The sequence below is a fragment of the Anomaloglossus baeobatrachus genome, chromosome 8 (genome assembly GCF_048569485.1).
Source record: "Anomaloglossus baeobatrachus isolate aAnoBae1 chromosome 8, aAnoBae1.hap1, whole genome shotgun sequence".
NCBI classification, from domain to species: domain Eukaryota; kingdom Metazoa; phylum Chordata; class Amphibia; order Anura; family Aromobatidae; genus Anomaloglossus; species Anomaloglossus baeobatrachus.
Window position 1 is genome coordinate 241,240,585 of NC_134360.1, and position 15,216 is coordinate 241,255,800.

The window sequence follows — 15,216 nt, forward strand, 5'->3', positions numbered from 1 at the left end:
ATGCTTTGTCCACCGACCTCTTTATAGGTATACTATATGTGACCATGGGATATTTAATGTCTACCTGTTATTCTTTATTACTTTAAACAACATACTTGTGTTTGTATATTTTGTCTGCTTGTTATACCAGGTATTATTATATTATTCCCATTGGATGTTATTATCAACACGATATAGGGGGGTTGTTTGACTTGGTGTTCCCAACATAAATTTACATCTACCCTTTTTGTGGGGGTCTGTTTTTTGTAAGTATCCTGTTATGTTTGTGATTTTAAATAATTTTTATTCAATAAAATTCTATTGTTATACGCCTATGCATATGTTTTTGGTGGTTCATATTACTGAATAAACAGTCACTATTAAAGTCAATGTTTTGATAACTGTTTTTGATGATTTTTAATGATTGTAAAAAAGTTCTATTTTTTTAGAGAATTTTTAAAAGTAAATAGGTGCTGCAAAATGTCAGCGATACTGACCCTGCAAGTATAGAAGAACACATGTGCAAAAATATAGCAAAAGCACATGAAAACCACGAGTCACAATTGCAATAACTTTTGTGATTGTGTGAGAGATAATTCTACAATTAACTGAATTTCGTAATTATCCATATACAGATATTGGGGATTCAGAAGGAAACGTCTGAGACTCTGATCTCAGAATGAAGTGGAAGATGCTCGCCACGCTCGGGCTGCTCCTAGCAGGTAAGTGGATAAAGCAATCTTCATCTCCATCCTTTCAAAAATTCCAAAACTCTTTAAACATGCAACCATTGTTAAGGCTCTCCTTCACTATTTGTATAAATATTAAAGAGGTTGGCCACTACTTTAACATTGGTGACCTATTCTAAGGACAGGCCAATCAGCTGTTCTAGGTGCCGGCGGCAGGTGTCTGGAAATGGTCAGTTCCGTAGGGACTCCATCTTCTGATAGCTGCCGTGGCCAAGTACTGCACTTCCGTCTCCTATTCATTTGAATAGGAGGTAAAGGTGCAGTACTTAGCCGCTGCCGATTAGACATTGATGACCTAGCCTAGGGATAGGCCATCAATGTAAAACTAGTGGCGAACCTTTGTAAGCCCCATACTTTTCAAGGAAATTATCATCAAAAACAGCCTATTGGTATTTATGATCTCGCACTATAGGATGAGTTATAATAAAAACTAACACTTCTACTATAAAGTTATTCCCAGGAATCACAGGATTGTCAATACCTGATGTAGACATGTGTCCTATGTAAATATCAATGAGCACGTCTGATACTCTCTCCCATACATGTTAAAGTCCTTTATCTGTATGAGATGTCACATTTTGCTGCAGTAAAGCAAATTTCCAGAACTATTCTTGTAGTTGGGTATATATCCTACTGTTCCAGATGGTCTGCTAGGGTATAAATGGCAAATGTATGTGGATAGAACTTAGATGTAGCTAGAGGCTTGACTAAAATTTGCCCAAATATTTTGTCCCTATTTCTGTTCTGTAAAAGTTAGGCGGTATGGTCACCAGTAGAGATGAGCAACCGTTTTCGGTAAACATTCGCCAATTTCAAATTCGGTACGAGCCTGAGATTGTTCGTTCGGACTCGGCAACCTTAAGCCCTTCCCCCAAAAGTCCTTAATGTTCGTTTTTGTTCGTTTTCTGCCTCCGAATGCTGGCCGCATTTCCAAAAATGTTTTTTTAATAGCATTTTCTACTTTTGGATAGGATTGTGGTGCTGTTTGATGTGGGGATGTGTAAACACAATGGAGGAGGTGGGGACTCTGGACCAGGAGAAACCAGATGCGTGCGGCTCCATTTTTTTTTTAAAAAAAAAATTTCATAACTTTATTTGTGAATGTTGCTGCAGCCAATCAAGGCCCAGAAAACATCCACAAGGTTCAGACAGAAGGGCTTATGTGACTGGCTGCCTAAGTCACATGTTAGATGTATATAAATGCATATAAATCGTGGACATCTTGTCGGCGGCATTTTGTGAATGGAAAACGTTAGAGAGGCTTCTGCCACCGGGGATACTAGCCAGTCAGCTTAGCTAGGGGAAATATGCTAAGCGATAGTTTATAATAGGGATGTGCATTGTAGGTGAGCTTAGCTAGGGGTTTAATTTTGCGTAGTTCACATAGGAGAGCTATAGTTTACAATAGTGACATGCATTGTACGGAAAGGTGTGTGTAAGCCACATATCAGCAAATTTCATGATTGAAATAGGGATTGGTACTTGTAGTGCCTGCTAAAGAGTTGCCAGTGAAGCATGTAAATAAGTATTGCTTCGCATTACTGGCTGCTGAAAAGTATGCAAACACAGTCATAAGTCTTTTTACTGGATAGTGCGTGGCCTAAAAAAATAGCACATGAATTATGTAAATAGTGGTTCTTGCCAATTTGAATTGCCTGGTCAAAATTCTGCAAACGCGGTTATAGGTATTGTTACTTGAAAGTGCGTGGCCTAAAAAAATTCCTAGGGAAGTATCTAAAAAGTTGTTCTAGGCAATTTTAATGGCCTGCTGAAAATTATGCAAACATTTTTATAAGTAATGGTAGTTAGTTGTGCATGACCAAAAATGTTGCTAGGGAACTATTTAAAAAGTTGTTCTTACCAATCAATAATTCATCAATAAAATTTATTGAAAATGAAAAACATTTAATTGAAATATTCACCCTTTTTTTTACCCTTCTCCATCTTTTCTTTTTGTTCTCTGGTTTTTCTGTACTTAGGCATGGTCCTGGACCCTAATAGCATTACACAACCCGAGTATATACAGTGTGTCCACCCATACCCTGTCCACCGCCATTAACTTGAGAACAGTGGCAGCTATAGGCATAGAAGTGGTGTCTAGGTATAGTAAAGGAGCCATGCGCTACGCAATGAAACCACCTATAGCGCCACCGGGTGGAAAACAACAGAGTTAGCATTTTTATCTTGAAAACGGAACGAGATAGAGAAAAAAAGTGAATTAAAAAATTGTAGGGCATCATCAATTCAAAACTAATTGACACCTTGCATACAGAAATGCTATGATATGAAACCCATGACCCCCCCCCCAAACATTGAATGCTGGTCACACATATGGCGCTAATTTGAGTTTGATGCTCAAAGGGGCCACCGTCAGCTGCAATGCACATCTGGACTCTGGAGAGCATACTGTATCTTGCTGCACGTTGTGCAATATGGTAGGTGACACGTTACCACACGCACCTGTGATACGTCGTCATAGGTCCTGCAATGTTGGTGGAGGGGTCGCATACACCTGCTTTTTGATGTGACCTCACAGAAAGACGTCCAATGGGATTAGTTCAGGTGAGCGTGGAGGCCACTCCACACAGCCACCATACCCAATGACTTGTAGGAAGGTCTCCATGAGGTATCGCTTCACGTCCGCAGCCTTGCGAGTTTTACACGTTCTAATCATAGCATTTCTGTATGCAAGGTGTCTATTCGTATTGAATTGATGATTCCCTACAACTTTGTAATTCATTTTTTTTCTCTATCTCGGTCCGTTTTTGAGATAAAAATGCTAATTCCGTTGTTTTCCACCAGGTGGCGCTATAGGTGGTTTCATTGCATAGCGCATGGCTACTTTACTATACCTAGACACCACTTCTATGCCTATAGCTGCCGCCGTTCTCAAGTTAATGGCGGTGGACAGGATATGGGTGGACACACTGTATAACTTCTGGGTTAGAATCCTACCTCCTCACATCTTTTCATTTTTCTTCCAGAAAATTCCAGCAGTTTCTTTCTTTTAGACACAGTTTTTTAATTTTTGTAAAAGAAAGAATTGTAATGCTTTTTGATACCTAGCATTTGTTATTGTCTGTATGTACATGTATTAATTGTATTTTTCTCTATATCAGTCACTGGCTATCTCTCCCTTTTTTCTTTTTTTTGTGGGCGGTTCTTGTATTTGACACGTGTGTGTATATAGATGTTCTGAGATGTACTGTATGTCCATACATTGTTGATTTTTCCTTTGTCCTGATGAAAAGTGCAGCAGCGCAATTTGACCACAGTGGGGACCGTCCACTTCCCCACCGCCTTCGGCAGCGGATGACGATGGTTGCTATGGTAGCATCCTGACTCTTCTATACCATAGATCCTCTAAAAGCCGCGGAAGAGATGGCTCTTAAAGGAACAGTACCCTTTTTCTAATCAGAGCTGTGCAGCTCTGATTAGAAAAAGGGCAGCCACAATCAGACTGCTGATCCTTACAGTCCCCGAGGAGAACTAGTAAAATAAAAAAAAGTTTTAAAAAATTTAAAAAAAATAAAAAAAACCTAAAAAGTTCAAATTCCCCCCCTTTTCCCCATTGAAAATTAAACAAAAAAATAATAAATATACAAACATTTGGTATCGCGTTCATAAATGCCCAATCTATCAAAATCTAAAATCAAACTGATCAGTAACTGGCGTAGGGGCAAAAAAATCCAAATCCCAGAATTATGTTTTTTTGGTTGTCGCAAATTGTGAGCAAAACAGGCGATCAAAACGGCATCTGTGCAAAAATAGTACCGTTAAAAACATCAGCTCGAGACGCAAAAAATAAGCCATCATCTAGCCCCATATTCAGAAAAATGAGAACACTACGGGTTGCGGAAATGGCGCAAAAAGTGCACCACTTTTTTGGACAAACGTCTGAATTTTTTTCACCCTTTAGATAAAAGTAAACCTATATATGTTTGGTATCTACGAACTCGCACTGACCTGAGGCATCACACAGACACATCAGTTATACCATATAGTGAACATGGTGAATAAAATACCGCAAAAACAATCGTGCAATTGCACTTTTTTTTACGTTTCCCCACTTGAAATTTTTTTATTTTCCAGTACGCTAAATGGGAAAACTCATGGTTTCATTTAAAAGTACAACTCATCTCACAAAAAAAAGCCTTCATATGGCAAGATTGATGGAAAGTATAAAGGTTACGGCTCTTGGAAGAAGGGGAGCAAAAAAAAAAAAAACCCAGAAAACGCCCAGCCATTAAGGGGTTATGAGTATTCCCTTTCCTTTGGTGCTGAAAAGGTAAATGTCAGTTTTTGCTTTCCAAATAAACTGTGGAAAGAAGAAGCGCAATAGGGTCTTACCCAAATTACATTGGGGGAGAGAGAGATAAGGTACTACTCACCTATAGGGGTTGTGAAAGTCACAACTCCTATAACAGCATGTGTGTAGATAATTCCAAGGTCACGGCAGTGGTCCCTCGGTTTTGGCAGATAACAGAGAGCAGTAGGATGAGGGTTTTCATCAGGTCTCCATTTGATGTTCTCTTGCCATTTGGTCCTGAAGAAGGAAGGGGTGCCTTCCGAAACGCGTAGACCTGTAATTGGAATAAAAGCAACATTGATCTAACAGCTTAACGTTGGTTGTCATTGGCGCGGCTTGAAAACCCTCATCCTACTGCTCTCAGTTTTTGCTTTCTGGCAGCTTCTGACTCCTGGCCTCAGGTGTTTCCCTATATATGGTCACATCTCCCAGTAGATGAAGCCGGTTATTCTGATTCCATTCTGTAGCTTGGCCTTGAGGTGGAAGAAGCTGCTGGAGCCCTTGTTGCTGTGAAGCGGTCTAGGTTGCAGTCTTGGTGTCTTACTGCAGCCGTGAAGCTGGGTTTTATCCTTTTGTTGTTTCCCCTGTCTGTTGTACCTTCACTTCATTTTGCATTAGTGCAGCGGTGGGAATAGTGATCCTTATCTGCCAGCTCACTAGCCAGGGTTAATACAGGGTTTCTCAGGGTTTAAGATATCCTGCTCAGTGACAGGTGCGGAACCTGTACAGGGACTGGCTAGGAGTTCATAGTGCAGCTTCAGTTGAGTGCAGGAGGTGTCCTATCTTCCTCCACACTAGCAGCAGGACCCAACATTGTTACGTGTTCCCGATGCACCCTTTGTTTGTTGTCGGTGAAACCCCTTTTTGTTGTGTGTCTTGCCCCACGCTGGACCTTCCCGAAGTCCTTGCGTGACAAACACACAGCCTGTATACAGAGAACGATTATCACAAAGCCTATATGCAGCTGTTTTTGACGCAATGCTGCTGGATGCAAAACAGTTTAAAGTTCCTGAGGAATTGCAACAGTAGAGCATGCTAGAAAAACAACAACTGTTTTTTGCTAGATTGAGCTAATAGATTACACAGTCTGTACGTTTTCTACCGCTATGCAAACTTTCGGGATGCAACGCAGTATAAGGTGTCATAGATATTGCCACAGTTAGGCAAACTAGAAAAGACTTTTTTTTTAATAGATTGAACTAATAGATTACACTGCCTGTACACTATTTTGTACCATTACCCAAAGCTGCGGGATGCAACACACTATAAGGATTCAGAAATATTGCCACAGTGAGGCACCCTGGAAAAAACTCAGTTTTTTCGCTAAATGAGTAATAGACACAGCCTGTACGCTGTTTGGTACCACTACACAAAGCAGGATGCAAAGCAGTATAAGGTTTCAGAGATATTCCCACAGCAAGACACACTGGAAAAAACTCTATTTGCTAGAATGAGCTAATGCTGTAGATTACACTGGCTGTACACTGTTTTTTTACTACTACACAAAGCTGTGTGATGCAGCTTTGTAATTGATCACTGTCCCTCACTCTTGCAGCGTCCTATCCATACAATGTATTTTTTTTCCTAACTGCACCTGTCACTGTCACTCACAACTAGAGATGAGCGAACCTCAGGCTCGAGAATCAAGCTCGGAAAATGACATAAAAATCCCTGTGGGGAGTATTACTCTGTGCTTGTGTCTGAGTGATTACCTGCATTGTGCGCGCTGCTGTAAGTGTTTGTTCATCGCAAATTAGGCTTTCACTCAGCATACTGAGCTGATTTATTCACAGAGAATTAAAAAATAAAAAAAAAAACACCCACACACCTCCGGAAATGTTTTGCTTTAGGCCCATAGCAAAACAGTTCCGGAGCAAAGTGGGCGGAGTTTTTTTTTTTTTTTTTTTTTAAATTCTCCATGAACAAAACAGCTTAGTACACTGAATCAAAATTGAATTGGCAGTGAACAAACACTTCCAGCAGCGTGCACAATGCAGGTAATCATTCAGACACAAGCACAGTGCAATACTCACCACAGTGATTTTTACGTCATTTTTAGAGCCCGAGCCTCGGGTTCACTCATCTCTACTCATAACAGTGTCCTCTCCCTATTCTAGTGAAGACAAAATAGTGTCTCGGCCCGTGATCCGGCCTTTATACAGGCCAAGTCACAGGGTGCATCGGCCAATCACAGCGATGGCTCCGGAATTGCCCACAGCCTAAACCTTTCAACAAGCTTTATTCAGGTGATAAACCTGAACAAGAATTAAACGTACAGGCAATCGTCTGTGTTCAGTACGGACACCAAACTTTACAGTTCGGGTTTGCTTATGCCTAGTGTGGTAACCTCGTATGGTGCATGGCAGGGGTTGTGCTCCCTGCAGTCTCTAATTCGCTTCACAGTGATCAAGCTTACAGTCACAGTGGGTCCCCTCAAAATTGTACACATACAAAGTTATAACAGTGGAATATAGTATTTGCACAGTAGCTGCCCCTTCAGGTAGAATCTGATGGTGGTACGGTTAATCTTCTATCATGAAGGAAACAACTACGCCTTGGCAATGAACAGTCTCTTCGCTGGTGATAACAGATGGATAACTATTTACAGGTAATGATAGCTGGTCGGTGTTTTCAACACTAAGGGGTACTTTGCACGCTGCGACATCGCTACTGTGATATTGTTGGGGTCAAATCGAAAGTGACGCACATCCGGCGCCAGTAACGATGTTGCAGCGTGTAAAGCCTAGATGCGCCGATTTACGATCGCAAAAGCGTCGTAAATCGGCGATCTGTGTAGCGTCGGTCATTTCAATCATTTCTGGATGACCGATGTTACGATGTTGTTCCTCGCTCCTGCGGCAGCACACATCGCTGTGTGTGGAGCCGCAGGAGCGAGGAACATCTCCTACCTGCGCCCCGCCGGCTATGCGGAAGGAAGGAGGTGGGCGGGATGTTTACGTCCTGCTCATCTCCGCCCCCCCCGCTTCCATTGGCTGCCTGCCGTGTGACGTCGCTATGACGCCGCACGATCCGCCCCCTTAGGAAGGAGACGGGTCGCCGGCCAGAGCGACGTCGCAGGGAAGGTAAGTGCATGTGAAGCTGCCGTAGCGATAATGTTTGCTGCGGCAGCTATCACAAGATACGCATGTCCGATGGGGGTGGGTACTATCGCGCTTGGCATCGCAAGCATCGGCTTGCGATGTCGCAGCGTGCAAAGTACCCCTAAGGGCTCATGCGTACGTTGCGTAATATCATGCATTTACGCTGCGTTTAGCACTGCAGCGTAAATGCATGCGTCCTGCATCCCCAGCGCAAACTATGTAGATTGTTGCTTTTATGAACGCAGCGATTTGGATGCTAAAATTTTGACCCAAATCCATGCGTTCAAAAAAGCAGCATGTCAATTATTCCATGTGCTTTGGATGCAGGTCCCACTCTGTCTATGGGAGAGCCAGCATCCATAGCACATGAAATCGGCATGTATCCTGCTGAAACACTGCATCCATTACGCAGTGTTTCTGCAGCGATTTGAAGCGCACATGTGCTGTCAAATCGCTGCACAAATTTCAGCATGTACGTGCAAACAAGCCCTTACAGTTGAAAATGTGAACATTTTCAGACAGGCAGACCTCTGAGGGAAGACTTTCTTTATTTTGGGCTGAGTTGTTCTTCATCTCTTAAGGCTATGTGCGCACACTGCGTTTTTTTGTGACCACAAAGATGCAGCGTTTGTGTGCGGTTTTTGGCCGCAAAAAAACGCACAAAAATGCACACGCGGTAAAAACACATAAAAAAGCATACTTTCTTGCACGTTTTTGTTGATGCGTTTTTTCCAATGCATAGCATGGGTGAAAAACGCTGGCAAAAACGCAGAAATAAATGACATGTTGCATCTTTGTGTCACTACAAAAATAAAACTGCATTGTGCGGACAGCAAAAATGAAAACTAGACTTTGCTGGGGAAGCAAAGTTGTGCAGTTTTAAGACCAAAAACGCACCCGAAAAACACCGCGAAAAATGCAGCGTGTGCACATAGCCTAAGGGCACTTATCCTTCTAGAGATGCATTAGAAATCCTCTCAAAATGGAGGACATCAACTCCCTCTCTTTCCTCACAACTGCGTCTCCCAATCAACTCTATCCTTCACTGCCGGAGTTAGCTCCTCCCACTCGCATGGTGGCTGAATGCACAGGGGAAGCATAACCCTCTGAGTGCTGCCTGTCAGCAGAGTTTCACAACACGCTACAAGCATGGGCAGATGCCTACTCTGCATAGGTCATTACTGGCCAGTGCTATCTGCAGGAGAGATAAGTGCTGATTGCACGGTCTTCTCCTCAGCTTCCTGATTCCCCGGGTGTCTCCAGCAGTGAGAAGCCACACTCGGGTAATCAGAGAGAACAGCTGCAGAGAAGCGCAGGCTCCAGGGCTGGGGATGTCTGCTCTGCTGCAGGGGGTGATTCATACCTCAGCAGCAGTCACAGGAGTTTCAAGGTGCGCGCTCGACTCTGTAATGATTAGAAGGGAGAAACAGCGAGGCGGGGCTACAGTGGGTGGGTGGAGCACGGTATAAATAGGCTCGCGGGCGGGACTCGGGATCAAAGGCTCAAAAGCGTGAGAGCCCCGCTGTATCCGGGACGGTTGGGAGGTATGCGCTACGGTATACAATATACAAAGAAAATTACAGCATTTATAAGCATTCTATACTTCTGGTATCCCATGGAGATGGCCACTTTGTGGGATACCACACAAAGGGCTCATGTCCACTTGCGATTTTCATCATGAAAAATCGGATTGCACTCGGATTAGTGTTAATCTATGTGACAGTGCTATTTTTTTCGCATCTCAAATCGTTTTCTTGGTGCAATCGCAGCATGCTGTGTTTTGCACCGAATCTCAGCTCACGCACCCCGAACATCGCACTGCACTCGCATGTTCTGCGACTGCAGTGCGGTGCACACAGAGACAGACAGCAGAGGAGATGGGGAGAAAGTGCTACCTCCATCTTTTCCGCTTCTCTTCAAGATCGCATCACAGTCGCTCTAGCATCGGAAGCGGTACGCAAGTGGACATCAGCCCTAATAATGACATTTTCACTAGCCAGTAACCAGCAAAACTGAAAACCTGTCAGTATTTGTGAATAAAGCCAAGAAACATCTAAACACATTTACACTGGGTACAGTTTTTTCAATACTTCAGGATGTGTTTCATAGAGTTTTTACCAAGGCAACATCTACAAAAAATAAATAGAATATTAGTATTGACGATAAAAGTTTGAAAATCATTTTATCCATTCTTATACCTGAAGTAGTAACTACTGCACTACCTACAACATCACAAACAACTACAACAGCACACGTAAAGCCTGAAACAACAACCGTGACCACAGAGCCGGCCTCCAACACCACAGCAACAACAACAAAAACTGTGACCACAGAGCCGGCCTCCAACACCACAGCAACAACAACATCAACTGCGACCACAGAGCCGGCCTCCAACACCACAGCAACAAAAACAACAACAACCACGACCATAGAGCCGAACTCAACCACCATAGCAACAACAACAACAACAACAACCACGACCACAAAGCCGGCCTCAACCACCACAGCAACAACAACAACCGCGACCACAAAGCCGGCCTCCAACACAACAGCAGCAACAACAACCGCGACCACAGAGCCGGCCTCCAACACCACAGCAGCAACATCAACAACTGCGACCACAGTGCCAGTCTCCACCACCACAGAGGCAACAACAACAAAAACTGTGACCACAGAGCCGGCCTCCAACACCACAGCAACAACAACATCAACTGCGACCACAGAGCCGGCCTCCAACACCACAGCAACAAAAACAACAACAACCACGACCATAGAGCCGAACTCAACCACCATAGCAACAACAACAACAACAACAACCACGACCACAAAGCCGGCCTCAACCACCACAGCAACAACAACAACCGCGACGACAAAGCCGGCCTCCAACACAACAGCAGCAACAACAACCGCGACCACAGAGCCGGCCTCCAACACCACAGCAGCAACATCAACAACTGCGACCACAGTGCCAGTCTCCACCACCACAGAGGCAACAACAACAATTGCGACCACAGAGCCGGCCTCCACCACCACAGCAGCAACAACAACAACCGCGACCACAGAGTCCACCTCCACCACCACAGCAGCAACAACAACAACCGCAGCTACAGAGCCGGCCTCCACCACCACAGCAGCAGCAACAACAACTGCGATCACAGAGCCGGCTTCCACCACCACAGCAGTAACAACAACAACTGCGACTACAGATCCGGCCTCCACCACCACAGCAGCAGCAACAACAACCGCAGCTACAGAGTTGGCCTCCACCACCACAGCAGCAGCAATAACAACCGTAGCTACAGAGCCGGCCTCAACCACCACAACAGCAGCAACAACAACCATGACCACAGAGCCGGCCTTAACCACCACAGCAGCAACAACAACAACCGCGACCACAGAGCCGGCATTAACCACCACAGCAGCAACACCAACAACTGCGAATACAGAGCTGGCATCCACCACCACAGCAGCAACAACAACAAAAACTGCAACCACAGAGTCGGCCTCCACCACCACAGCAGCAACAACAACAACAACTGCGACTACAGATCCGGCCTCCACCACCACAGCAGCAACAACAACAACAAATGTGAACATACAGCTGGCCTCCACCACCACAGCAGCAACAACAACAACCGCGACCACAGAGCTTGCCTACACCACCACAGCAGAAACAACTACAACAACAACCGCGACCACAGAGCCGGCCTCCACCGCTACAGAAGCAACAACAACTGCAACCACAGAGCAGACCTCAACCACCACAGCATCAACAACAACAACTGCGACTACAAAGCCGGCATCCACCACCACAGGAGCACCAACAACAACAGCAACAATCGCAAGCAGAGAGCCGGCCTCAAAAACCACAGCAGCAACAACAACAACCGTGACCACAGAGCCGGCTTTAACCATCACAGCAGCGACAACAACAACCGTGACCACAGAGCCGGCCTTAACCACCACAGGAGCACCAACAACAACAGCAACAATCGCAAGCACAGAGCCGGCGTCCACAACCACAGCAGCAATAACTGCAACCACAGAGCTGGCATCCACCACCACAGCAGCAAGAACAACAACTGCGACCACAGAGCTTGCCTCCACCACCACAGCAGAAACAACTACAACAACAACCGTGACCACAAAGCCGGCCTCCAACACAACAGCAGCAACAACAACCGCGACCACAGAGCCGGCCTCCAACACCACAGCAGCAACATCAACAACTGCGACCACAGTGCCAGTCTCCACCACCACAGAGGCAACAACAACAACTGCGACCACAGAGCCGGCCTCCACCACCACAGCAGCAACAACAACAACCGCGACCACAGAGTCCACCTCCACCACCACAGCAGCAACAACAACAACCGCAGCTACAGAGCCGGCCTCCACCACCACAGCAGCAGCAACAACAACTGCGATCACAGAGCCGGCTTCCACCACCACAGCAGTAACAACAACAACTGCGACTACAGATCCGGCCTCCACCACCACAGCAGCAGCAACAACAACCGCAGCTACAGAGTTGGCCTCCACCACCACAGCAGCAGCAATAACAACCGTAGCTACAGAGCCGGCCTCAACCACCACAACAGCAGCAACAACAACCGTGACCACAGAGCCGGCCTTAACCACCACAGCAGCAACAACAACCGCGACCACAGAGCCGGCATTAACCACCACAGCAGCAACACCAACAACTGCGAATACAGAGCTGGCATCCAGCACCACAGCAGCAACAACAACAAAAACTGCAACCACAGAGTCGGCCTCCACCACCACAGCAGCAACAACAACAACAACAACTGCGACTACAGATCCGGCCTCCACCACCACAGCAGCAACAACAACAACAAATGTGAACATACAGCTGGCCTCCACCACCACAGCAGCAACAACAACAACCGCGACCACAGAGCTTGCCTCCACCACCACAGCAGAAACAACTACAACAACAACCGCGACCACAGAGCCGGCCTCCACCACTACAGAAGCAACAACAACTGCGACCACAGAGCAGACCTCAACCACCACAGCATCAACAACAACAACTGCGACTACAGAGCCGGCATCCACCACCACAGGAGCACCAACAACAACAGCAACAATCGCAAGCACAGAGCCGGCCTCAAAAACCACAGCAGCAACAACAACAACCGTGACCACAGAGCCGGCTTTAACCATCACAGCAGCGACAACAACAACCGTGACCACAGAGCCGGCCTTAACCACCACAGGAGCACCAACAACAACAGCAACAATCGCAAGCACAGAGCCGGCATCCACAACCACAGCAGCAATAACTGCAACCACAGAGCTGGCATCCACCACCACAGCAGCAAGAACAACAACTGCGACCACAGAGCTTGCCTCCACCACCACAGCAGAAACAACTACAACAACAACCGCGACAACAGAGCCGGCCTCCACCACTACAGAAGCAACAACAAATGCGACCACAGAGCCGACCTCAACCACCACAGCATCAACAACAACAACTGCGACTACAGAGCCGGCATCCACCAACACAAGAGCAACAACAACAACTGCAACCACAAAGCTGCCATCCACCATCGCAACAGCAACAATAACTGCAACCACAGAGCCGGCCTCCACCACCACAGCAGCAACAACAACAACCGCGACCACAGAGTCCACCTCCAGCACCACAGCAGCAGCAACAACAACCGCAGCTACAGAGCCGGCCTCCACCACCACAGCAGCAGCAACAACAACCGCAGCTACAGAGCCGGCCTCCACCACCACAGCAGCAGCAACAACAACCGCAGCTACAGAGATGGCCTCCACCACCACAGCAGCAGCAATAACAACCGTAGCTACAGAGCTGGCCTCAACCACCACAGCAGCAACAACAACAACCGCGACCACAGAGCCGGCCTTAACCACCACAGCAGCAACAACAACTGCGAATACAGAGCCGGCCTCCACCACCACAGCAGCAACAACAACTGCAACCACAGAGTTGGCCTCCACCACCACATCAGCAACAACAACAACTGCAACCTCAGTACCGGCCTCCACCACCACAGTAGCAAAAACAACAAGAAATGCGAACACACAGCTGGCCTCCACCACCACAGCTGCACCAAAAACAACAACAACAACTGCGACCACAGTGCCAGCCTCCACCACCACAGCTGCAACAACAACAACCGCCATCACCGAGCCAGCCTCCACCACCACAGCAGCAACAACAACTGCGACTACAGTGCCAGTCTCCACTACCACAGAGGCAACAACAACAACTGCGACCACAGAGCTTGCTACCACCACCACAGCAGAAACAACTACAACAACAACCGCGACCACAGAGCCGGCCTCCACCACTACAGAAGCAACAACTGCGACCACAGAGCTGACCTCAATCACCACAGGATCAACGACAACTGCGACTACAGAGCCGGCATCCATCACCACAGGAGCAACAACAACTGCGACCACAGTGCCAGCCTCCACCACCACAGCATCAGCAACAACAACCGCAGCTACAGAGCTGGCCTCCACCACCACAGCAGCAGCAATAACAACCGTAGCTACAGAGGTGGCCTCAACCACCACAGCAGCAGCAACAACAACTGTGACCACAGAGCCGGCCTTAACCACCACAGCAGCAACAAAAACAACTGCGAATACAGAGCCGGCCTCCACCCCCAAAGTAGCAACAACAACAACAACTACTGCAACCACAGAGCTGGCATCCACCACCACAGCAGCAACAACAACAACAACTGCGACCACAGTGCCAGTCTCCACCACCACAGCTGCAACAACAACAACCGCGATCACCGAGGCGGCCTCCACCACCACAGCAGCAACAACAACTGCGACCACAGTGCCAGTCTCCACCACCACAGAGGCAACAAAAACAACTGCGACCACAGAGCCGGCCTCAACCACCACAGCAGTAACAACAACATCCGCGACCACAGAGTCCACCTCCAACACCACAGCAGCAGCAAAAACAACCGCAGCTACAGAGCCGGCCTCCACCACCACAGCAGCAGTAACAACAACCGCAGCTACAGAGCCGGCCTCAACCGCCACAGCAGCA

At 46.7% G+C, this 15,216-nt stretch overlaps 1 protein-coding gene across 1 annotated transcript in view; it reads left to right on the forward strand.

The window, feature by feature from the left end:
- The first annotated feature begins 658 nt into the window (after positions 1-658).
- LOC142250087 (uncharacterized) overlaps positions 659-15,216 on the forward strand; it is a 30,783-nt gene continuing 16,225 nt past the window's right edge. The window contains exons 1-3 of the mRNA XM_075322150.1: positions 659-701; positions 12,620-13,265; positions 13,488-13,677. Coding sequence (XP_075178265.1) covers positions 659-701; positions 12,620-13,265; positions 13,488-13,677 — 879 coding nt within the window. The remainder of the gene's footprint in view (positions 702-12,619; positions 13,266-13,487; positions 13,678-15,216) is intronic.